Source organism: Peromyscus californicus, unplaced genomic scaffold (genome assembly GCF_007827085.1).
Source record: "Peromyscus californicus insignis strain IS unplaced genomic scaffold, ASM782708v3 Scaffold_24__1_contigs__length_46423439, whole genome shotgun sequence".
Classification (NCBI taxonomy): domain Eukaryota; kingdom Metazoa; phylum Chordata; class Mammalia; order Rodentia; family Cricetidae; genus Peromyscus; species Peromyscus californicus.
Window position 1 is genome coordinate 23,080,181 of NW_026294535.1, and position 27,207 is coordinate 23,107,387.

General features: G+C 42.0%; 1 protein-coding gene across 1 annotated transcript in view; it reads right to left on the bottom strand.

The window, feature by feature from the left end:
- Nucleotides 1–27,207, bottom strand: part of Tmtc2 (transmembrane O-mannosyltransferase targeting cadherins 2) — a 412,694-nt gene that overhangs the window by 234,152 nt on the left and 151,335 nt on the right. Inside the window, exon 2 of the mRNA XM_052753250.1 lies at nucleotides 13,049–13,619. Within this exon, the coding sequence (XP_052609210.1) occupies nucleotides 13,049–13,619 (571 nt within the window). The remainder of the gene's footprint in view (nucleotides 1–13,048; nucleotides 13,620–27,207) is intronic.

Here is a 27,207-nt window from a genome sequence, read left to right on the forward strand (position 1 = left end):
TATTGTTGTTGTTGTTGTGGGCTCTTTGAGGCAATGTCTGTCTCTGTGGCTCAAGCTGCTTCAAACTTCCAATGACCCTCCCAAGAGGCAGGATCACAGTCACGCAGCACTAAACCAACCAAATGGACACAAGGCCTCTCTTGACTTTAATGAGTACTTTTTTTAACTTTCAGAATTGATACTTCATGCCACAGAAGTCCTCCACATATCTGTAGCTGGAAATGTGCATTCTGCGCAGCCACAGATAAAGGAAATTTGGGGGTGTTTTCTGTGTCTTCACTTACTGAAAACTCACTCTGCCTTCATTTTTGTTTCCCCTTCATTTCCCCCCATGTTCTTGTTGTTTTCTTTGGAACTTAACTATAGGAAAATGAAAACCAGGTAACCAAACATAGGTGCCATGGATTCTCTATCATATCAAAGGCGCTCATGATAATTGCCACAGCTGATTTTCCTGACGTGAATAAACATGTAGAGACGGGGTGTGTTGGGTGGGGGGAATGTCCTTTGGAACGGAAACACTGACTTCACTAATCAAGGCTATAATTACTGAAGAAACACGAATTAAACTCTGAATTCATGCTATTTTACTGGATGCATGAGTTATAATCAGATCAACAGAGCATAGGGGAGCCATCTGGCCACTGCGGCATTGCAAAGACACATGGAGAGCAAGGGCACACTGACCTTCCTGCCACCGCACCGTCGCACACATTGGCACTACAAGGTTCTGTTTTTCCCTTCTGATTTCTCATTATCCTTTCTGAAGAAAGAACACTCCGATCAATAGGCTCAAAACCAGGATGCCTACAGAAAAAATAAAACTATAACCCTCTCCATTATGTCAGATACCATACAGAGCCTAACTATTAATGCATTTGATATAATAGTCTTATCAGCTCCTCCCATCATACCTTGTAAGGACTCTCTAATATATTCATGACTCTAGCTTTCTATGGCTCAGATTTTACTTGCGAAATCAACATTAAATTAGCATTTTCATTGTTCTGGGCATCTACTAGGTAATGACAATGGATTTCAAATTTCTGTAAAGCACATCTTTTTCCGTGAAATTGACAGTCCTAAGTACGAGTAACCTGATAATCATGATATCCTCGTCAGTCAATTTGATTCCTCTGAGGCAGCAGGTTATGGAAAACTGAGCTGAATGATGTAATATGCATCCCAGGCAGAGTGTTAGGAGAGCAGCAAATAGGATTTCAATGAGATTCATTATTTATTCATCACAAGATCCAATTTGGGTGTCATTTTCACTGCATACTTAACTGGTTGAAATTCAGTGCTGATAGAGTATTTATTCTGCCATGTAAAAAAAGGATGTTTCTTTTTTTCTCTATCTTCCTCTTTGAAAGAGTTCAAAACAAAGAGAGATTTCTGTGCCTCATGGCAATTCATAAGCATATCTGAACTCTTGTTTGGCAAAGCTAGAAGAACAGACCAAGGAGAAAGCCCTTAAGGACACCCTGTTTTTCTCATTAGGAGTGTAGGACAATATGCCAAATATTCAGTAAAAAGAAAATAATACTTGTGGTCAGAAAAAAATGGTTTTATAATGTTGAAGAATGAGGTATATGCAATTATGGGACACTCACTGAATAAATAGCAGCCTCAACTCCCGAGTCTGCTTCTCAGTCTCATCAGAACTCTTCCTTGAGTTTAGAGAAAGCACAGCCCACAGGCAAAATCGAAGTTGCTCGTCCCAGACTCCTTCTGTGGAATGACCAAAGTTCACATGCAGGCAAAAATCATAACGTGTCTACCTACATTTGGGGAACAACAGCATGTCTTAAAATGCCCAATTTTATCACACACGCTAGGTCTTAACTCCTTTCTTTAGTCCTTTTCCTTTGTAAATATCACGCGTCCTGTCTCCCAAAACACTCCTCAGTGTTCTGTGATTTTTCCTCTGTACATTGCTCACACTGAGCCCTCCTCTCTGGCTCACTTCTCCAACATGAAATGCTTACTTCTAACTATTTCCTGAATGTCTGCTCACATATCTCCTCTCCAGAAGGTATATTTTTGGTCAGAAAGCAACTTTCTCTTCTTCCATAATTCCCCTCGAACTCCTAATCTTCATGCATACCACCACCATGTTAGCATTTACATCCTCTCCTTCTAACTACACACTACTCTTCAAAGTCCTTAAAGGCAGACACTCTCAGTGCATCATTCTATTCCTGCATCATCAAACATACTGCCTGGTACATAGATGAAATCCCCTTTCATAAGTAACTTATGAATATGTTCTGTTCCGAGGATTAAGATTTAATGGAAGCATTAGAGAACACTGCAAAGGTAGTCACTTCCCAAATTTAAATTATTCAACCTGAATCTCAATGGCATCTGGCATGCAGAATCATTTCAGCTGAGCAAAGGAGCCCACCTGCAGGAATGAAATGACTTCTTGATCTCTGACTTTCTGAATTGTAAACTATTTATGAACCTTGACCTTATTTGTAGTATTATCTGGTTAGCAGTGTTGGCAGCTGTTAAAGTTTTAGAGTGCCACAGGTCATGAATATTAAATGCAACAAAAAAGATACTGGGAGAAAATCCAAGTTCATTTGTAAGTGCATGACAAATAGCCTTACAGCTTCAGTAAGGCTAGGAAACCCTGTGTCGAGATGTGGATATCTTGCTGTATCTGGATTCCCACAAGGTCAAGTGTAAGGGAATGAAGGGGAAAGAAAATCACAGTGTGGAGTAGTGCTTCAAGTAGAGTTCACAGATGTTGACTGAGAAAAATCAAAAACAGCCCGCGACTTCACATTTCATTCAGTACAGTTGAGATGAGGGTCCCAACTTAACAAAAACCACAATCCAGTAGATATACATAAGGGACAGTGCTAGGAATAGGAATAGATCCTACTGACGTCATCCCCCAGCAGCTAATCAAATAAAAAAGCACATGTAGCCTCAATATGCAAACACCTGCAGGTTCTGCATCTCCAGTTTTCTATTCTTCTATTAACCAAATGAAACAGTCAGATGTGCAGGACAGCATTTAACACATGAAGTGTTCGGGTGGTAATGCACCCAGATCCTTTAATGGAACATAAACTCCTTTAGGGATCTTTCTCATGATAAACCTTAAATTCCTGGCAATGAGGGTCATTTGTCAGATTTATCCTCAACATACATCCAAAGCTTAGGTTAAAACTAAGACAAAGATAAAGCTAATACACCATGGACAACCTGGGTAATACACATGCTCTTTGGCATTAAAACAAAACAAAACAAAACAAAACAAAAAATCCTCACTTCTAAAAGTGACTTATTTTTCCAGTGTCAGTAGCTCCCATTTTCCCATATAATAGCTCAGCCTTTTATCTTGTGTATGTGAAATACAGACACAAATTTAATTTAAAGATATTGTCGGTTTTGGAAAGAAATATTGCAAAAATGAAACTAGCCATGTGTCATAGTTAGGATTTCTAGGGGTGTGATAAAGCACCATAACCAAACAGCACACTGGGGAGGAAAGGGGTTATTCGGCTTAGGCTTCCACTCTGTAGCCTATCACTGAAGTAAGCCAGGACAGGAGTGCAAGCAGGAGGCAGGAGCTGATGCAAAGGCCATGCACTGGACCTGCTGGCTGGCTTGCTCCCCAGGCCTTACTCAGTCTCCTTTCTTAAAGAAACAAGGACCACCAGCCCAGGGATGAGCCCACCCATAATGGGCTGGGCCCTCTCACATCAATCACTAACTAAGAAAATGATCTACAGGCTTGCCTACAGCTGAGTCCTATGGAGGCATTTTCTCAACTGGGGCTCCCTCCTCTTAGATGACTCCAGCCCATGTCAAGTTGACATAAAATTAGCCAACACACCATGTTTTAAAAAATTCTTTAAAAAGCAACCGAATTGGTTTCATTCTCCCAAATTATCTCAGGCTAGTATTAGAATTCCTTCATCGGAATGTAGGATGCAGAGATCCACAGCCAAACACCAGGCAGAGCTCCAGGAGTCCAGTCAAAGAGAGACAAGAGGGATTCTCTGAGCAAGTGCACCAAGATCATGATGGGGAAACCTGCAGAGACGATCAAACCAAACTAGTGGGAACTCATGAAAGTTGGATCAATGGCTGTGGAGCCTGCATGGGACTGGGCTAGGCCCTCTCATGGTGAGACAGTTGTATAGCCTGATTTACTTGGGGGCCCCCTGGTGGTAGGATCAGAATCCATCCATCCCCGGTGCATAAGCAGGCTTTTTGGAGCCCACTACCTATGATGGGACACCTTGCAAAGCCTTGAGGCAGAGGCAGGGGCTTGGACTTGCCTCTACTGGATGTGCTTCCCCATGGGAGGACTTGCCTTCTTGTGGGAAGGAGTCGGGGGTGGGTTGGGAGGCAGAAGCTGGGGGGCAAAAGGAGGGAAGAGGGGGATCTTTGATTGGTGTATAAAATGAATGGAAAAATTTTTCTTAATAAAAAAAGAATTCCTACATTGAGTTTTGATTTGAGGACCCCTTTTATGTATTGCTTTCATATTTTCCACCTGTCACTAAGTGGTGATGAAGTTAATGATGAGACAAAGGATGTTTCCACATTAACACAGTTCAAAGATGTAAAAGATGAGATCTACATGAGCAAACTGGGGGTGAGAGGGGGTAATGGAGGGCAAGGGTCAGGGGAAAGCGAGCTTAGGGGAGTGGGAGGTCCCAGCTGGATCAGGGAAAGAGTGGGAAAACAAGGAAAGAGACACCATGATAAATGAAGACCCCATGGGAATAGGAAGAAGCTAAGTGAGAGAGAGGTCCAAAGAAATCCACAAAGATACCTCCACAATAGACTACTGGCAATGGTCGAGAGATAGCCCAAACTGACCTACTCTGGTGATAGGATGGCCAAACACCCTGTCATGATAGAACTCTCATCCAGTGACTGGTGGAAGCAGATGCAGAGATCCACAGCCAAACCTCAGGTGGAGCTACAGGAGTCCAACCGGTGAGAGAGAGGAGGGATTATATGAGCAAGAGATACTGAGACCATGATTGGAAAAGGCACAGGGACAAATAGCCAAACTAGCAGAAACACATGAATTGTGAACCAATAGCTGAGGAGCCCCCAACTGGATCAGGCCCTCTGGATAAGTGAGACAGTTGACAAGCTTGAACTGTTTAGGAGGCCCCCAGGCAGTGGGACCGGGACCTGTCCTTGGTGCATGAGCTGGCTTTTTGGAACCTAGGGCCTATGCTGGGACACTTTGCTCAGCCTTGGTGAAGAGAGGAGGGAACTGGACCTGCCTCAACTGAATCTACCAGGCTGGGCTGACTCCCCAGGGGAGACCTTGCCTTGGAAGAGGTGGGAATGGGGGGGTGGCTTGGAGGGGGGGGGGCTGAGGGAGGGAGGAAGGAGGGCAGGGGGATCCGTGGCTGATATGTGAAATTTAATTATAAAATAAAAATATTTATTAAAAAAAAAGAGAGAGACATAGCAAATGGCTCTGAGCAGGTAATGGTTAATGCTTGGTGTTTTTCTATTGGCTTAGCTCCTATACCTGAATCTACTGATATTCCAACTACCTCCTGTGGTCCTGTGGCCCTGCAGTCAGGACCCCAGTCACTCAGAGTGTGGCCTGGTGAGATTTTCAGTCCTGCCAACACTGGCTCGGCTGCAGCCACCAAATGTAGTTTTTAACTAAATTTCTACCATTCTATTTAGCGATAAAGACTCAGGAGTCAGATATTGGGGGTGAAAACCTGCTAGATCAGAGAGGCCAAGAAGCAACCAGCTGAGCATCATCGTTTTGGGCCAGAGACCAGCTGTCCCGAAGCAGAAGACCATGAAGCTCCAAGTTTTTCGCCACTCTTTCCTGTGCGGCTCTCTCTATCAGTCTTCCTGTATTCTCCATAATCTCTATGGCTACTTCCTGTCAACTAGCTGCTGGCTCTGGCCCCTGATCCAAGGTTGATTTTATTAACCCAGTCTTGGGGTTTCACAGTGTGATCAAATACCCCACAACAAACGCAGGATATGAGAAAGGTTGCTTCTGCTGATTTTTTTTTTTATTTACCATATACCTCTTAGAATTATGGGAGGCTTTAAAAACAAATAGTGGGCAGACATAAGTCTAGTACTTATTTGCATGGTCAGTTTGAGCATATTGCAAGGTCCTTTGCCATTTATTTTTGAACACATAAAACTAAGTAAGTGACAGGAACACAGTGGGATGCTAAAATAGCCATTGGGTGAGTGGTCAAGAAAATTTGTTTTTTTTTTTTTTCTGGAATGAATAGCTTCTACTCTTTTATTCCAGACCCACCAACGTAGGAATGGAGTCCTCATTGTGTAAAAGTCAGTGTATACACAAATTAACTTCAACATCTCAGCAAAATACTTCAAAAGGTAAGGTTTAAGTGTGAATTACATTATTAGCTGTGTGCCTACTACATGTCCAGGTGCGTAACATAGGCACAGGGATAACATAGTAGGTTCATAAAACAGAACCCCACTGCTGACCTTTGTTCTTCAACATTTCTGCACATTTTATATCTAATATCTTGGGACAATTCCTTCTAACTACTGAATAAACTATAGTTTGTTGGTATTCAACCATATTATTTCATAAATCGCATTAGTTCTCTTGGTAAGCATTTGTTAAATAATTTAAATGCGTTAACATTTTTAGTGCAGTAAGAACAGTGCCTGGCAGGTAGAAATATTAGGTATTTGTTAGACACTAACTACTATCTACTATATGCCAAGTACTTACACAATTAAATGTGATATAGCTTTTGCAAAACTGTAAAAACCACATACATGATATGGACAGGCAACTTGTGTATAGCAAATTTTGCAGTCAAAATGAACAAACTCAGCTATACCAAATATTTTTGTTTGACTCAAACAGCATTTATATTTTATTCGTTAGGAAGGAAGTATGTATGTGGTGTGTGTATCTGCACATGTGTGCACATTGAGGCCAACAATCTCAGGCAACATTTTCCAGGAGTCCTGTACCATGTTCCTTGAGACAGGGTCACTCACTGACCTAGAGTTTGCAAAGTGAGGTAAGCTGCATGACTACAAGAATCCATCTATCTCCACCCACCCTGCACTATGACCATAAGTGTATGGTACCATGCCCAGCTTTCAAAACATAAATACATCCTCATCGCTTTAACACCTCAGCCTTCTCCCTGGCCCACCATTTGTTTTTAAAAGTAAACAATATCAAATGTAACATTAGATGTCACAGAAAATATTTAAGATTTCCTTCTTCTTAGACAAAAAAAACCTTAGGCTCTGCCAAATAGAAACCCAAGTGTGTTCTTTTTGGAATAACGAAGGTACAGAGGAATAACAGTGGCAGAATATGAGGCTGAATTTATCTGGTAGATATTTGGGGGCCACGAAAGGATTTGGATATGAATTACAGAAACAAACAAACAACAAAAAACCAAACTTCAATATTGCTGGTTCAAACAATCCCAAGCCTTACGAAGACAGCCCTTTTCAGATTTGGATATTTGACTATTTCTCTAGTTTGTAGTACAGAATTGAACATGTATTTATGTTTAATACTTTCATAGGGCAAAGATGCATATATTTGGGGGCAAACCACATGACTGCGATGTAGAGTTAGCTGGCAAGATATTAAGAAATGATTATTCTTCTGGATGAAAAGGATCCTGCAGGCATATCCTGTGGCCCATGGACTGTATGCTATTCCAGACAGTTATATATATGTCCAATATAAAATTACAAACTTATTTAAAAACTTACATGTTTTGATTGCATGGTTCTAGAACATGACTTCTGTTGATGTTTTAAATGTCAAAAAGTTGGGCAGGCCTGTAATCCATTTGAATCATTTCCTTCAAAACACTTTCTTCTTGGGAAGCATAGAATACTCATCTCAGGGTTATAATTTTCCATGGTCTCCTCATATAATCTATGCCCATATTTGCAAAGCTCACAGTCCTGAGACTCTAGTTGACAGGGTATGTTTTTGTCAGCCTACTACAGCTTGAGTGGATTGCTGACATCATATCCCATCAAACACCAGCAGGAGCCTTAAGGGTAAGACAAAAAATGACAATGTCTACCACTGTTACTTATTTTTTCCTCAGCTGATATTTTAGATGCCTTCTGAAAGTGCACACCCCAGCTCACACTGAACACCTCAAAGTTCACTGCAACTACTGTAAAGAACAGAAACTGACTCACCTACCAGAGGAGGCAGTGGATCAAGGAACAAGGCCAAGGTTACTTGTTGCTTGTGAGCAAAGACTGGGTATCATTTCCCTCTTAGGGTGCTGCCAGTCACCTGACTTTGCACTTCTTTGCTCATTTTCTGCCTTCCTCTACAGTGCAGAGGTCACTAGACAGCCTCAGAACTATGCATTCTAATCCCAGTGTGTATCATTTTCTGGGTATCTGTAGAACCAGCCTGCCTCCACTTTAGGCTTAAAAGTTATCTTATAGTAAAGACAAACTAGGTTCACTTCTGTTCCTCAAGGAATGGGTTATGCCCCCCTGTATAACCTTAACTACAAGTGGTTCTGTACTGTCTGTTCCAGGAATGGCAATGGTGGTGTCTTTGTTTCAAAAAGTTGTTTATGACCATCTTGCAACCCTACCTTTGTTCCAAAGGGTTATAGGACCACCTATGAACACCTTGTTAAGACTACCTTGTTATGCCAACCCCAACCATGTCTTGTTTCAGGGGCCCCTGTAAGGCTAACTTGTGCTTACATTCTGCTCCTGTAAGCCCATCTATTTTTACCCACCAAATCCCCCATTTGGAACGTCCCCCTACCCCCTGAGTTATAAAAGCCTTGTCTACCTTATATGCTGACTTTTTGAACTCCATCTTAAGGAGAGGCAGCCATGTGCATGAGGCTTACTTTAATTAATGGCTTGCTTTGATCATTTTGGCCATTAGGATTTGGGTCGGTGGTCTTTCTCCTCCCATGTTTGGGATTAGCAGTGACCTTCACCTCCACTGAAAATCCAGGGGCTTGGTAAAATCATCTCTGTTCTTCCTTGTAAATATAAAGAATCTAGTATCCCAAGGACCACATTAGGGACACTGACTCCAAAGCTAAGAATGACAGAAAAAGCTTAAACAGAAAGAATTAAAAACAGTAACTCTAATCGGATAAAGGGTTTTTCTACCTCTGTCACTCCCATAGCTGGTGCCTGGCCTGGAAGCAAGGGTCAAGTGCAGTCCCAGTAAGTATTGCCAAGGAAGAGTCCTGGAAAGAACTGTGCCTACAAACACTGACTGACCAAAAGACCACAGTGAGGTGGAGTTGTGGGTTCAGATGCCAATTGCCTTATCTCTGGCTAGTTTAGCCTCCTGGATAAACCACCTCTGGATAGGAATTAACATCCTCTGTCTAATTGATTAAAAAACAAAACAAAAACTGTTTTGGACTCTATTAACTTAAGAGACCAATAGCTCCCACCCACCCCAAAAGCAAAACTTGCCATCAGACAGTATCGAAAGCCTACAGCAGGGATTCTCCCATCTTGCTGTAGCCCATGTCTAGTGTTTCCATCAGTCGATCAATAAAGCTTCTTGATTCATGGTTTTCTTTGTTTTGTTAATGTAAAAACTTCATGAAACTCCTTCCACATTGGAACACTGAATCTGGGGCAACGTACATCCGTGTTCAACTATCTCCTCATTCCCTTTGAGGTGGGAGCTGCCATTTAGGGGTCCACAGTATGCATTTCAAAACAAGCCAGGACACTGAACCATCAAAACTAGGAAGTCCTTTTCCTGGACATGGGGCCTCACTCTCTAAGGGGCATCCCCATTACAGGCGTTTCATGTCTCGTAAGCAGCAGTTGCATGACGTGAGGCTGCCAGAAGACATACAGAAAGCGCAGATGAATTCTAATGTCACATAAATAATTGTCTATGTATGTCACAGCTATTGTCCAGAATATTCTTAAGGTAAGGAGCTTCCTAGTAAACAACTGGACCCTTGAAAATATGCCAGGAAAACTGAAGTTTTCTCCAAAGACAACTTTAAAGGTCCTAAAAGCAAGTCCTGGGACCAGCCAGTGGTGGCACATGCCTTTAATGGCAGCACTTGGGAGGCAGAGGCCAGCCTGGTCTACAGAGGGAGATCCAGGACAGGCAGCAAAACTACACAGAGAAACCCTATATCAAAAAAAAACAAAACAAAACAAACAAACAAACAAAAAGCAAGTCCTACATTAACATATCCAAATAATGAGCCGGTGAATTGGAAATTCCACATAAGGAACCAGGGTGCTGCACAGGCCACCAACAGGAGGTCTTAAAGGCTGCAGCGCCTCTGTCCTCAAAGAGACAGCCATCTCCATAAAGCCTAGGGTCAGGAAATGCCCTTGTTCTTTTTCAAATCCGGTGGAACAAGAAGGTTTGTTATTGCTGATGACATCATATTAGAAAAAAAAAAAATCAGTCTCTGTGATGCTGTAAGAATTCAAAGGGATTTGAAATGGAGAGCTCCACTTGTAGACCATATGTTGTTTTCTAGCATGGAAATCTAGGCAGAGTTTTCCTTAAAGTGACAACACTGAATTGAAATCACAAAAGAACTTCAAGAAGCCTGAATCCTTGAGCTCTAAGTGAAAGGGCCATGGCCCCCCTCTGACAATTAATAAATAAGAATAGGGCTGAGGAGATGGCTCATTGGTTAAATGCACCTGCTGTTCAACCTTGAGGACTGACATTCAGGTCCGAGTTATGCCTGTAACTCCAGCTCCAGGGGACCCTACACTCTCCATGGGCCTCTGCAAAGTTACAGGCATGGGCACCCACCCAGATACAAACATATACATAAATACAATTAAAATTGTAAATAATAGTAATAATAAATAAATGCTTTTGGATTTTCTCCCATCCGTGTTTCTCGTGTAATTCAATTTTAAGCAAAAGGGGACTTCAACTTCAGAGAGAAAAAATAGGAAAATCTGTCAGCTTCTTCATAAGTACCTAAAACCATAGTCTCCTGCTTGTTGGGTGTGGTGGAGCAGCCTTCTAGTCCCGGCTACTCAGGAGGCTGGGGTGAGATGAGCCCACCTAAAGCCTGGCTGGGCAATGCAGGAAGTCTCTCATCTCAATCAATCAATTTTGTAAATGTCCTCTCTCATGTCTAAATGAAATGTGGGAGCCTGCCTGGAAGAGGTGACCTTTCTACACCACAGCGGGGTGTTTTTAAAACTTTCTGTTTACAATCAAACCAGGGGTGAGTTCCAAATGAAGGAGGGTAAAGAGATAGGAAGGAAGGCAGTTTCTCAAAGCCCCACCCCCGCCCCCAAAAGCTGCCCTTTATGGGAAATTTCTTGAACTGTGAGCCTTGACCTTCAATGAGAGGGTTGCTACGAGCTTGGCAGGAGGTGAAAGTCTCCAAATGCAGAGTGGTCAAAAGTGTCTTCCACGTTATATACAGAAAAACAGGTGTTTCTGATGTTGCTGGCCTGTGTTACATCACCAGTATTGCACCTTGTGATTTCACTAGAGTCTTGTTCTCAGTCCACAACATACAAGCTTCATACTATGCAAACAAATACCACCCAATACATCCCCGCTCAAATTTGAGACCATGGTATGTAACTGCAGTGTGTTTACTGTACATACAAATTTTTATTGCTCTTTCAAAACTATAAGTTTTATTACAGAAAACAACTGCTAGAATTTTCCTACAGTCATTACTCATCACACTGATACCACCTGAGAATGCCTCTGGACCAGACTGTGTTAGAATGTTTGATTTTAGAAAACTATCATCTGACTAGGCAGCAGTAGTGGCAAATGCCTTTAATCACATCACTTGTACTCGGGAGGCAGAGACAGGTGGATCTCTGTGAGTTCGAGGCTAACCTGGTCTCCAAAGTGAGTCCCAGGACAGCCAGGGCTGTTACACAGAGAAACCCTGTCTTGAAAAGCAAAAAAACAAAACAACAAAAAAAGTGTTGTCTAGGTTGAATTTCATTTTTAAAAATTAATTTCGGCACAGTATTAGAAGAGTCTATAACAATTCTTAAAGTAGCCTTGAATATATCTCTGTCCTTGTGTGCTAAATATTTATACTGCAATCTTTATAGTGACAGTAAACTCAACTTATTGATCAAATCTGAAAAACTCTAAAGATGTTCTGTGCTTTATCATGTCTCATATTTAGCCGGAGACTTAACACTTTGTATAAAAATAAACTAGGACATCCATTTCATTCCTATGTGAATTCACTCACCTTAAATAAATGGTAAATTACCTGCAGTGAATGCTTGCTGTGTCCATGTATTTACGTACCTGTTTACCCAGAGTCAAGTATACAAGCTCCACCAGGAAAAAAAAAAAAAAAAAGATCTGTCTCTTTAAGAATATGGGGATCCCCAAAATCCTGCCATAACCTTTGGAACAACATTGTATTTGAAATCACTAAGGGAATACACAAACATTAAGCCCGGAAGCAAAGGTCTTAATTGGCCTCAAGGTAAAACTTATAATAACCGCACTGCGTTTTGCCTCGTCTATTCTTATCTACCGAAAACAAAGAAAAGGTGAACATGAGTCACTGTTTTAGCATCTGACTTCTCAGTGCTCTGCAAAGAGGGATGTTTTCAAAACTCAGGCACAGTCTCAGATTAGCAAAAAAACACAGGGTTTCCCCTCCATGGAATCCAGCATCTAGCTCCATCATCAGCTGTGTTATTTTTACAAATCCACATCACAGGCAATTACTGGATTATATTGAACTCGGCAAAAAAAAAAAAAAAAAAAAAAAAAGTGAACGGAAACCAAAAAGATGAATACACTTTACAAGGCAAAAACTATTCTCCTGCCACCTTAGAAATTGTGGAAAGACGTTCAGAAACCTGAGGAGTAAAACAAGCAGTGCTGGAAACCTTGCTTGGTTAGAGGAAGGTCAAAGGGGGCACTCTCCTGAAGGAAAGATCAAAAGGGCCTCATTTGAAATTCTGCTTGCAGAAGAACAAATCTGCCTTTCTTAAACGGTAGCAAAGGACCAAGCCTGTGGATGAGTCAGTAAGGCGATGCTCCGGAGGCAACTCAATCACTTACTTTGTAAATGGTAGGTAAGATCTGCTTCATTTTCAGCCGGTGGAAGACAAAGACATCATAAACGGCCGACACCGCCAGGACAGTCACTCCTTGTTCCTTCCACAACATACTGCATCCTGCGCATAGTCCGGTCCCCAGGAACCAGCCCCAAGTCCTGGCCGAGTAGCCTCTTGTAGAACAGTGCTTAACGTAGCAGAGCAAGGAAAGGAGGAAAAAAAGACTGGCGCCCACGTCTGCCCGTCCCACGATGCCCGCCACGGCCTCCGTATGAATGGGGTGAGAAGCGAACATCAAGCCGGCCATGAAAGTCCAGTAGCCATCCCCGAGAAGGACCTTGGAGAAGCGTGTGAAGAGCCCGGTGACAGCCGCATGCAACAGGACGTTGACGAGATGGTAGCTCCAGGGATTCAGCCCTCCGATGGCATGGTTCAGTCGAAAGGAAAGAGTGCAGAGCGGCCGGTAGGACTTGTGGCTGCCACTGTGAGTTAGAAGGGTCCCCCAGAAGTCATTGTAGAAAATGTGTGTCCATGGGGTTTCTGGGAGCAGGTCCTGATTCGTCTTGATAGCACGGCTGAAAAACAAAATATATTAAAAATCAAATGCAAAACATCTACTTAAAAAAAAAAACGGACATCGACATTGATGAGATATTCCCAGTATACAGAGGTTGAACCCAGATCATGCCCTTACTGCCTACTAAGGCTACAGTCTGGGCTCCTTTGCTATCCTGAGACGCTGGTCCTTGATAAGCACAGCCTTTGAAGAACAAATGAATATAAGTGCTCCATCAGCGTTTTCAACCTCCTGTGGCAGCTCCCAAACAATTGTTCTGATACCCTTGTGGAACTCTAACACAGCCCTCAGGCTCCTGGTTAGCAGCTGCCTGCGACTCTGCCTTTTAAAGATGATCTGGGTGCTGCTCCTGTATGGGATGCATCTAGATCCAGCATCAGCACCTCCTAAAAAGAAAGATGGGGACCAGGCCCTAGGGTAGTGCTTCTCATGCCCACACATCACGTGAGTACCAGAGTAAAAGATGGCTCTGATGAAGGAGGAGTGGAGAGAAGGCAAAGATGACATACACTAATATGGTCATTGATTGTGTCCATGCTGCTGGTGTGTAGACCATAAAGGAGCTACGGGTCAGGAGAGCTGGAGAGATAGAGAAGACAGCTCTCTACCTACCTGGTATTGCCTACCTGTCTTTATTTATACTACAGCCTTTCCCATTTCTGCATTCTCATAGGCACTGCTATCACTTGTAAAAATCATAATGACACTTCACTGTCACCTGACTTGAATGTATTTCCAGGATCCTATGCCTCATACTTCCATATACATGTCAAGAAGGAAAGGCCTACTGTTTGTTGGGTACTTGCTGTCTGTCAAGCACTCTGGTCCCCTCGGCTACATCTTCACATTTAAACTTAGGAACAACACTGACAAAAATCTTGCTATTATCTGATATCTTTTTTCTTAATATTTTTATTTTATAATTAATTTAATTTTACTGCATAAAACTATCAGCCACAGATTCCCCTGTCCTCCCTCCTCCTACCCCCCAGCCTTCCCCCCCAATTCCATCTCCCATTACCACCTCCTCCAAAGCAAGGTCTCCCCTGGGGAGTCAGCCCAGCCTGGTAGATTTAGTTGAGGCAGGTCCAGTCTCCTCCTCCCTGCATCAAGGCTGAGCAAAGTGTCCCGGTATAGGCCCTAGGTTCCAAAGCATGGAAGGTCCTAGCTCATGCACCAAGGACATGTCCCGGTCCCACTGCCTGGGGGCCTCCCAAATAGTTCAAGCTCATCAACTGTCTCATTTAACCAGAGGGCCTGGTCCAGTTCCATGGGGGCTCATTTATCTTTGACATAGTGAAGCAGAGGTCATTGCTTTATAGACACAGGAGCATTATAGGGACTCTAGTACAAACGATACCTCTACATGGTTAGCTGTTAGTATTATTGCACAAGGATCAAGGTAAAGTCTTAAAGTCCTTCATAAAGTCTAGTAGACAAACGAATTCTGGAATCAGATAAATGTGGATTTTAGAATTTAAAAAAAAAAGCTATTAATTAGTTATTGGTAGTTACCTACTCTCCACCCATCACAATGCTAGTTTTTTATGTATATTATCTATTTATGAGAACTAATTAATGCTTCCAGATATTTAATACAAAGACCAGTCTGTTAAAACTATGTCTTAATATTGCACAATAGAAATAGTTCATTGTTCTCCCAACATGTAAATGGTTCTTCTTTCATCTTAATAGAATGTTTTGAGCTGGGAACATGGTTCTCTCTCATATTTCCTTTAATGTTGAATATGGTCATGTGACTACCTTTGATCTATTACTTCCAGAAAGCATGGTAAGAGGAGAGATTTAGCGTCCCCACTCCCAGGCACAGCCTTTTGCAATATGGATTACCACTGAGTTGCAGCAGCCACCGGGGCCCAGAAAAGAAGTTGTACACAATGAACCGGCTCTCCGGAGCCCAGTCCCTATGGTGGGACACTTTGCGCAGCCTTGGTGCAGAGAGGAGGGGCTTGGACCTGACTCAACTAAATGTACCAGGCTCTGTTGACTCCCCATGGGAGACCTTGCCTTGGAGAAGGTAGGAATGGGGAGAGGGTTGGAGGGGAAGGCTGGGGGTGGGAGGAGGGAGAAGGGGGGAATCTGTGGTTGGTATGTAAAATGAATAGAAAATCTATTAATTAAAAAAAAAAAAGAAGTTGCACACAACAGACCAGGGTAATCAAAGAAGGACACTGACCTGCTGTCATGGTAGACACTAGCCCCAAGTTCACTGTCCCATTTCTCTAAGTCTACATTGCTATTTCTTCTAAGCTATGATACTGTGAGTGTTACCTAGCAGCAGCTGAGCCTAGACACAGCCGAGTCCTTTGTTAATGGAAGACCGACGACATCACAGTTGTTTGATTTTCCAATTGGATTTTTCAAGTCTCCGTGTATTGACTGTGTATTAAATGAATTTCCATATAAATTGGCTTTTAAAATATTAGAAACAGATGTTTTTTCTGGATCCATTAAACTAAAACACCCTGCTACGACATTCATCAAGAGTCTAACCCAGGAGTAATTGCTTAAGACTTGATGGGTTATAATTAAAATTTAAAAGAAATATGAAAAACTGACATACTGCCAAACACTGCTGTCAGAGAGTGCAGATTTCAAGTAATTCAGAATGAAACTTGACTGGCTTATGCTAGATCTTAACCTCGACAATGACGTGCGTATCTCTAGTATCCATGTAAAACCAATAACGGGTCCATGTCAGAGCCTAGGAGCTCAGGGCAAAGCATTCTGAGATGGGGCCTTACTAATACAGTGAGGAAGGCTGGGAACACATTATTTAAGATAATGCTTCACCCTCACAATAGAAGGTTCAGGAAGGATGGAAAATGGTCTTCCCTGACGCAGTTATTCTATATTTGTTCAACTCTTTAAAATTTTTCTGAGAAAAAAAGGGAAAATCAAGCAACCTGAAAGATCTGTTCAAAGCAGCTGGAATATCTTATCATGATAGCAATAAACCTAGTAAACTGTAGCAAGCAGAGATCAACTGCATCTACTCCTCAGAAAATGAGGATTTCAGAAGAAGGAATAAGATTTTAAGTCTTACATGTTCTCTGGGGAAAAAAAACCTCTGAAGCATAGCAACAAATATATACCCTGTAATGAAAACAAAAGAAACAAACAAAAAAACAAACAGACAAACAAACAAACAAGCAAACAAAAAACTAAAAGGCAAACCATGCTGGGCGATGGTGGTGCACGCCTTTAATCCTAGCACTCGGGAGGCAGAGGCAGGCGGATCTCTGTGAGCTCGAGGCCAGCCTGGGCTAGAGAGTTCCAGGAAAGGCACAAAGAGAAACCCTGTCTCGAAAAAAACAAAAAACAAACAAACAACAAAAGGCAAACAATGTTAATAACGCAAAATTGGAAGAGAAAGGCATGCCTCACCTCTGTGTGGAACATACTAGAATGAGGGAGACATCTGCATGATGGAATTCTTTAACATGTGCTATCAACCTAAGCATGACTTTTCTTTAACCAATGAATATTATGGCAAAAGAAAATGGACTATAACAAAACTGCATCGGGCTTTAATAACTAAGTCGTGTCACACATGCGAGGCAGTGATGAGGGCTGCATTATGATACCATTCAACATCGCATTAGGGAAGACAGGCCAAAGGGGCCTTGGTGGAACTCAGTGATCTTCAGGCAGGACGAGGGGTACACTCATTTGACACTAAGCAAAACAGATTTTGATCCATTTGCATCTTCTCCAAGAAGTCCAAAATAGAAATGACTTCTGCTATTTCACAGCTAATGAAACACCTTAAACAAACCAGAATTGCACACTGGTCTAATTCCTGGGGTTGTTTTGCATGGGCTGGTATCGGGAAACTCAGAAAGACATTAAAGAATCAGGAAAACTTCCATCTGGGGAACGTGGGTGGGCAGGGGGTGGGGGTGGGGGACTGGGGACAAAGTGACATAAGGGGAAGAGACACACTTCTAGGCAGAATTCTCTAGAGAAGACGGGACCACAGATTGTCTTTTGAAGCAAAACAACCCAGTCTCTCCAGCTCGCACAGAGGTCTTAACCTGCTTCCAGCTTTGTGCATCGGTGGCTCTCTGGTTTTGCTGCCTTGTGATTCTCCCCACCCCCAGGGAATGTTGACAAAGGCCAGCACTACTATAAAGCTGAGGGACGGTGAGTCACTGTCAGCTCAGCTGTTGTTGAGTATGTCTTCATGTCACTGTTCCTTCCATCTGCTGACCTTTCAGACGCACACACCCTCACCAGAGATGACCTAGTCCTTCAGAGCAGAGGGATGCTTCAACCAACAGAGGTACATTGCTCTGCCATCATTGTACTGAAATATAAATAAAGGCCAGGCCTTGAGCAGGGGGTGGGGGTGGGGGGCAACTTTGCAACACGCTAAAATGTGTTTTACAAGAGAGAAAAGAAGAAAAAGAACGCCTTTTGTGAACTAACCCTGTTCAAGCAGTATACAAACAGAAATATCTATGCTGAAGCAAGGCAATGTGATGCAAAGCCAACGAAAATGATTTTGGAGATGCATCTCAGTGGCAGAGCCCTTGCACAGCACACACAAGGCCTTGGGTTAGACTCCAGGATGGGCGGGGGGGAGAGAAGAGTGGGGAGACGAGAAAGATATATTCTGGATCCGACTGGACATACACTTACTGAGATGGCAGTACAGTGTGCCTTCATTTCTCAGTACGTTGGTATTCTCTTTTGTAAGCTAAAAATGACTGGATGTGCCTTGTCAGGTCACCAAAGGAAATGAGCAAAAAAGCATACTCCTATACGCAACACAACGTGTTACATACAACGCATGTGTAAATGGCATGTGTACATGCGCCCCAACATGAACATGGAAAGCATGTACTTGTGACACGTGAATGCGTAATAGAATACAAATACAGATGTGCAGATATATGTACTGTAAGTTGTTGTCATCACGACCACCACCGACACTAAGAACAAACCACTGTTGCGAGTAACCATGCAAACAGTGGGACTTTCAACACTTACTCAGATTTATACTCTCCAAATTCTAAGGATCAAAGTTATGAGTATTTCACTTCAAGCTCCTTTAGGCTTGAGTTGGTGAGATGCTTGCTGCACAGACCTGACGACCTGAGCTGGATCCCAGGATCCCAAGGTAGAAGAAGAGAACCTACCTTGCACATGTTGTATTCTGGCCAACACACACACACACACTGTAACATCTATGTGTAACTACATTCATACACACAAAATGTACCCACATGCACAATAAATGTTTAAAGCTCAGAGGATGAATTTTGGAAGTTGTCCTCCACTTTCCACCTTGTGTGTGAAACAAGGTCTCTCTTTTTTATTGATTGATTTGGGAGGGTTGTTTGTCTGTTCTTTGCTTTTGCATATGCCAAGTCAACTGCCCAGCAAGCTTCCAGGCGGTTCTCCTGTCTATAACTCCCATTTCCCAAATGAACAGATTATAGATACATGCTACAGAGGTCCCAGGGATCAAACTCAGATCATCAGGCTTTTACCCACTGAGCCATCTCTCTAGCCTCATGACTGGCTACATTTCTTACTGCCCACATCTATGTAGGAAGGACAAATAATGGAATCACGATTTCTCATCTAATACCAAGTATATCGCCTTTACTTCCTGGTGTACAGTTTGCAGGTAATAGCAACCCTTCTTGGCAAAGTCCTGGCAAGGAGTACCTCAGATAATGTCACTTCAATGTGTAACAAAAGTGCTTGCTGGTTTTGTGGACTTAACCTTGCTAGTACAGGTGCCTTGTTATGTCCTTTAGAAAACAGCTCTGACTTACTCTCACTCCTTAGGGTCAAGGCTGCCCTCAGAACCTGAAGAAAGTTCTTGGAATTCTTTCTCTCAGTGTACTACAGCTCTTCATCTCCATCTTTGACCACCCAACTGAATGGAAGGTAAGCCAACCAATCAGAGTCAAGATGGTACCAATAATCCATTGAGAAAGGGTCTCTTATTTTGAGAACGAGATGAAATCTCAGGGTTCTTTAAAGACATGGTCTGTCTGAGAATCAGAGCAACTTATGTTATCAGAAACCGGAGCAAACAGGACAAGAGATACTTCTTAGTGTTGTTGGATCCAGCTGTGCCTAAAGCTAACCAGTACACCTTAGTCATACAGATGTTAGTCTAATACATACAATCAATAGTGCTATGTAGCACAACATTATGCAGCTCTCATACAACACCACAGCTGCTCCTTTCATACAGCGTGCTCACTAGAATTGCCTGGCCATTTGTGTCCTCCCTTCATTAGGCTATAGGTCCCCTCAGGAAAGAAATGATGTCTTTTCTCCCAGTGACCAATGTATCATAGGCACGCAATAAATATTGTTAAACTGAACTCAATAGTTATGGCTGTTGCCTGCCTTCTCACTTCGATCCATTATGCATGCTATGAGCTAGAAAAGTTCCAGAAATATAACACTAACGCCACCTTCACTCCCCAGGCATCCCTTATCATGCCCTATTTCTTTTCTTTAAAAAAGAGTAAGAAAAAGAAAGAGAGAGAGAGAGAGAGAGAGAGAGAGAAAGAAAGAAAGAAAGAAAGAAAGAAAGAAAGAAAGAAAGAAAGAAAGAAAGAAAGGAAAAGAGAGAAAGAAAGAAGGAAGGAAGGAAGGAAAAAAGGGAGGGAGGGAGGGAGGGGGAGAGAGAGAGAGAAAGAAAGAAAGAAAGAAAGAAAGAAAGAAAGAAAGAAAGAAAGAAAGAAAGAAAGAAAGAAAAAGAATGGAAGAAAGAAAGTTCATAGCTAGCATTCACAACCTCCTAGGTCAATCTCTCATTACTTCTACATACACATCCCAATGTCATTCAAAATCTGCAGCATCGTTTCCTTAGCTCAAACACTTTCTTGTCTCCTAGACCATATGGATTGCTTTCCTCCAATCATTACATCTTTCTAAATATGCTTCCCTGCATCACTGCAGCATGCTAATTTGGAAACTACATGACAAGTATTTCCTGGTTCCTGTGGCTGAATGTATTTGCATTTGTCTTTGGGTACCAGGGCGTTCCCATTAATAATACTGACTTCTTATGACGAGTTCCAAGGATCTTAAATTGGATGATATATAAGACATGTTTCAGAAGGAATGGGGAGGATTGTGTGTGTTAAGAATGGCACACAGGTGTGTTTAAGATCCCCTTTTCCTTTCCCAATAGAATATCATTGCCCAATAAAAAAAGATGGATTCTGTCAAAGACAGTATTCACCTGCCAGGTTATTCATCTACATGATAATGGGCTAAGGACTTCAAAGGGCAAAACAGATAGAAGGCTGGGCGAAATAGTAAAACATTTCTGACTTTGAGTAATATTCGGCCTCATAAAAGAAGCAAATAATGTACAGGGAATTTCGTGGCAGTGTGATAAATCCTCTAATAAAAATACTAACAGCTACAGTAGAACATAAAACAGACCCATGTCACTTCAGAAGGTCAGAAACTTGCATCAGGAATGCAAGCCTACATTCACGGAAAGAAGTTAAGGAAGCAGTGACCGAGCTAGGGATATGTTCCCAGAACTGCAGTCAGGAGTTCCAAAGCCCGCAGAACAGGACAAATTGGGATTAAGTTTGAAAAGGCAGCAAGAAGAAGACAGGAACAGCAGAAGTAACAGCCACTATCTCTTCTGGTGTTACTGTCCCCAGAAACCCCCAGCAACCGTCATGGGCTATTCACTTTCCTTTTTGGAACATCTTTATCTCCCCCAACATACTATTAACTCCTCAGAAACAGAAAACACATCTTATTCATGTTTTGGAAGGTAACGTACAGTAGGTATCCAAGACATATCTGATAAACTCAATTCTAATTAGAGATGACTAGTATGAAAAAGCTTGATTCACCTTTTTTTTTTTTTTGAAAAATTCTAAATTGTTTTAAGTATGGAGGGAATTATCATGCTCATCTAAAAGTAGTTCACTCACTCTGGGCACTAACCTCTGCTCACACAATGATAATTAACTGTGAAAAACCATCAGGTTAATTGGCTTACCTAAATGTCTTTGGCACTCATTTGCCACTTAACCTATAATCCCTTCATTAAAGTCCCCTCTTTAGGGATAAGCCATTATATTGAGAAAGCTCCAGTTAATATGCAAATACATCGCTAATAGGGTAAGGGAATGAAGAAAAATACTATAACATCTCGATCTTGTCTTAGTTTGAGGATAAGCGATGTGATTTTCAGAATCCCACGGAGCAAGGACAGTTTGGAGAAAGGTACTTTGCTGCCCCGGCAGGAATGTCTCTAGGTCCAGGGGTGACGGGAGGCACTGGAATCAGGCTGTCATTTATCATTACGCTTGCTCGTTTAACTTCTTGATCTCCTCCACCTAGACTGTAAACCTGTCAAGGTCAGAAATGATAACTTCATAAGCAACTACCACTTCATAAATTCTCACCATCTCGCTGTCTGGGAAAAAGGTCACAGGATGTGAGAAAGAGCCTGTTTCCCAGTTAACCACTGAGGGCTAGGTGGTGAAGGGCCTTCACACACAAAAAAAGGATGTGTTTGTTTTCTGCAAAGGTAAATCTTGCAACCGAAGGAGTCGTATTTGGCAAATTTCCCTTCCGTTCCTTGGAGAGCTTTTCCCAGAAGTCATTAAAGGACATTTATGGGCTGGAAGTGAACAGCAATCCTCTCCTACCCCACCACACAATCCTCCAAAACTAGGAAAGGAAATCCATTTAAAGATGGCCCGGGCTGTGACTGAATTGAAACCCAAACTCTTGGAGATTGTCTTCCCACAGCCAAGGCAACTCCATCCTCATCTCTAAATATCCCAAAAGTGGTTCCTCTGCACACTTCCTTCTTATAGGGAAAAAAAGTAGGGGATGAGTCTCGACCAGATGCAGCTGAAGAATCCTTAATTCTCCAGATAAAACAATGTTGCCATTTCAAAATTAAATGTTAATGAAGGCTGATCATTTAAGTTAAAACTGCAGTTAACCTAAAGAGGCTTCTAAATGTTATTTACATGGAAGCTATTTAGCAAGATTAAAGCAAAGGGGAACAGCAGGAAGATATCAGGAATACTGTATTCCAGAAGTTTAATTCCACTGATTAAAAGAATCTTCAGCTCAAATACTATCTATTGTACATCTTGAAATATTTTTCTTCCACTTTGAATTTTATATGATGAAGTACATTTCCTATTTAATTATTTGGTCACTATATGCATATCACACCTTCCTAATTTATCAAGGGGCAGTATACTTATCTCTTTTTGAGTTTTCTAAACCGATTCAGCCTCAATTAAAAGCTTTAAAACTACCCTGCTAATTTTCAAGAAATTGATAACTGCTTTGAAGAGGCAGGCACTTTGAAATGTTTTCATTACCAAATCAAGTAAAAAGAACCATTTCAGTATACTAGTTTATAGCCATCATGAATTTGTCAGTAGGTTTTCATATACAAAAAAAAAAAGTTGGAGGAGGGAAGCCAGGCATGTGGTACCCACCTGTCCTCTCAACATGGAAAAGGCTTCAGCAAGAGGATCACAATTCTGAGTCCAGACTGGACTACCACACTGTAGCCCAGGTTGGCCTTGGACTCATTATCATCTTACTTCTTCCTCCTGAGTAGCTGGATGCACAGGTCATGGGGCATGAGCAGCGATACACATCTCATGTTTTGTTTACATACCATAGTATATTTCCATTACAAATGGCTTTTTAAAAATGTATGGCAAAGCGCAACTCAATAATAATCATTTTTCTAACTGAAAAATAGTTAGGCAATAGTTGGGCATGGTAGAAATGTTCAATTCCACTGTTCTGCCCGCTGGGGCAAGGAGGACAGAAGTTAGAGGCCTGGCTCAAAAAACTATGTATGTGGTGTGTGTGTGTGTGTGTGTGTGTGTGTGTGTGTGTGTGTGTGTGTGGTTTTAAGTACCTAAAAAATATGTAATGCTTTCTTTTTTTTGTTTTGTTTTGTTTTGTTTTGTTTTTTGCTTTTTCAAGACAGGGTTTCTCTGTGTAGCTTTGTGTCTTTCCTGGATCTCGCTCTGTAGACCAGGCTGGCCTCGAACTCAAAAAGATCCGCCTGCCTCTGCCTCCCGCATGCTGGGATTAAAGGCATGCGCCACCACCGCTGGGCATGTAATGCTTTCTATCAGGCACTAGATGCTAAGACAGAATATAAGTTGACCAGCAGATTGCAACATCTCTGTTTTGAGCTCAGGCTTGTTCTATGAGCTTGGGAAGAAGACAAGAAGACTACCTTTGTACTCCAGGATGTGGGCATCCAAATACACTCTAAGCAAACCAGCATTGACCACTGAGAAACAAGCCCTGCACTTAGGATTCTTAATTTTCACACATTAAGTTGCTGATCCATTTCAGAAAAGATACACAGAGATAATGGCAAATGTCCCAATCTTTGCTTTCTATTAGAAAGTCACATTTTGAGGAGTGTTTCTGGTCCTCACACCTTGTGTGAAGAGGAAACATGCCTGCTGGCTAGGGTCAGGCTCAAGGGACTCCTACCCTAAGCCCAGCCAGATGATGAAAGTTGGGAAGTTACTAAGAGGAAAAAACTAAAAGGCTTTTTAAATAGCAGTGTCACAGACTGGAAGCGATTCCTATTAAATTATCCAGATGTTTGGCTTATCTGCTCACCTTCTTATTGTATTTTCTGAACTGAGTCTTAACCCGGTCACCTTCCTTTCTCCTCACCTCTCCTTCAGCCAAAAAGAACAGCCAAGGAGCTGATTTCAGCCAAGTGTCTGCAATGAGCCTTCACATTTTACATTTTAAACTTCCCGACTGTGGCCAATGTATCCTCACAGGTATTCTAGATATGACATTATTTTGTGTTTCTATCATTTTACACATTACAAAATGTGCTCATGTTCAACACTACAGTACCCACCGTGGCTCCGAGTCAGTGCATTCAGAGAACCCTGGAAGTGAGAACTGAAGAGACCTGCCCTAGACTTGGTTCAGCAAAGATTAGAGCTGTCTCTACAGATTCCAGGAGGGAACCCACTTTCCTACGGCTCTGCCTAACATGGGCTGAGCCATTTCCCCAGTCCCCCTAAATACATGAGATTCTCAGGACTTCAGAGAGTGACACACACACACAGAGAAGAAGAACATTAAAAACGGTTATGAAGTTAAAACTTAAGGAGTCGTTTGTAACATGATCTGACCGGTGTTCAAGGAAGATTATTTGGACACTGTGGGAGACACCGGGGATGTGTGGGATCACAGAGGCAAGGTTATGTGAGGATGCACCGAGAAGCAAGCCTTCTACAAGACAAAGACTTCGAGAGAAGGCAGAGCTGCTGGCACCTCCGTCTTGATTTCTAGCCTCCGAAACTATGGGAAAACGCAATTCTGCTGTGTATGCTCCAGGTCTGGGTGATTTTGTAATGGAAGCATTGCAGACCATGACTCAGCGCGATAGCACAGGGACAAGCAGGTGCATCTCCACTCACCACCCTTACGCTGGCTGAGTGTCAACGTATTCACACCCAGGCTGTATTTCTCTGACACTGTACCTCTACCCCTGCCTTTGTTAAAAGCTTGAACTTCTCTGTGAACAGAAATAGGGACTTGAGAGAGGTTTTATACTCAGTTATGCCAGAATTGACTAGTCTCTACCGGGGAGAAAGGAGACTCAATCCTACCATGGGGACCAACAACATAAGGACACAAGTACTAACCAAACAGACATAATGAAATGCCAGCGGTACTTCATATTTACACCGAGATTAACAAAATTTACAGAGTGTGTGAATTATCTCACTTTATCCTCCCAATAAGGCTATAAACCAGGAAACGGGAGTGGGAGAAGCAAGTTAATTAGAGAAAAGACTCACTGATTAAAGAGACTCACTGATTAAGAGGTAGAAAGGACATGAGTGGGGCTCTTCAATCCACTCCATCTATCTCTCAAAGCAGACCCTGTTCCTCCTTGTGGACATAAATCTCCAATGAAAAGTGCTGGTAAGGCCATTTGAAAGTAAAATCCTGGCCTATGATTGCATTTTGTCTGGAACCCATATATCTGCCCTCAAGACCCAATAAAACTATAAAAATGCTTTGTGCCATATTCTTTTAATTTCTGCATTTCAAAAAGAAAGTCCTCTTAACACTTAGGAATCTTGGAAAACGTGAGTCGAAGGAAGGTGTTAGCTGTCTTCCAGTGACGGGTTCGAGAGGCAGCCTCATGAAAGCCCTGTGCTAACCCATAATTTCATCTTACAAAGTCTAATAGGAAACATATTCTGGCAGAGGCTCTGCTGCCTGCATCTCTTCTAGGCTATAAAATAGTTGCACACACTCACACATACATCTGAGAAAGATCAGACTTGAACATATTGCCACAACACACACGCACAACATGGGAAGTTTCACCAGGGGCCGCTTGTGATGACAGGGTACACAGACATCCCTACAATAAAATCAGCCTCACAGCTAAATCAGAGAGTCTTTTTGGACACAAGAATATATGAGTCCTGATGAGAAACAGGCAGGGAGGAAAACACTCTCATTTAAAACCAGCACAGATGAGCCTACACAAAGTACCCAAACATTTGGTCCACAAACCGCCAGCAACTCTCTAATTTGTCATGCAAAGGCAAGAGATATTTCATGCAAAAATGAAAACAGAAAGAGATATTAACTTCACTATTAAAATTTACTGCCATTCCAATATGTAGTATTTTCTGATCTGGGATGTCAGTCCTTGATGGAACTTTAATAATCAAGGAATAAATTAAATTCCAAGAAGCTCTGGTGCTTTTTGTTTGTAACCTTTCAAATAAATCACATTGTAGGCGCTCAATATACATGTGCTAAGTGCTATGGGGAAAGGATCAGCGAGCTCCTTGAGATCTTGTGTTACTAACAGACAAGTTATGGAGCGTGAGCATGTGCCTTTTACAATCACAGAATGAGAGGCATGGTACATGATATGCTTTTGTTAACTTCAATTACTCACATAGTCACACGAGGAGCATCTCTGCTTAGCATTTCATTTTGACTGCTAAACCAATAACCCGGACCCTCCAAGTAAAACTTGAAATCTTGACTCATCTTTACTCAAACTGGATCACCACTGTCATCGGTGAACACAATTTCGATCACCCCCACCATTGCCAATAAAACTTTTTGAACATTCAAGTAACCATGCTAATTAAATAAATGCACATGGCATGAAATGAACAAGCAGAATCTAAGCACAAGAATGGAAGACAGTATTCAGTCAGAGGGATCTAAGCATAACAGATCTCATTTTTCACTCCAACCCATAAAAAGGAAACTACATGCATCTTTTATCTGAAGCAATTTCTAATATTCACGGTCAGTGTTAAAAACACTAGTCCGCAAACATTGCAGAGTTAGGCAAATCTTGATTGAGATCAATCCTCTTGGACTTCCTTGCTGTGATTCCCTTGTCTCATCTATAAACCATTGCTGATGAAGGTTAAGTAAGATAATTAGGCTAATTCCAAAGCCTGATGCCTGATACACAGTGAACACTTAATAAATGGCTGTCTTAGGGCTGGAGAGATGTCTCAGCAGTTCAGAGCACTGGCTGCTCTTCC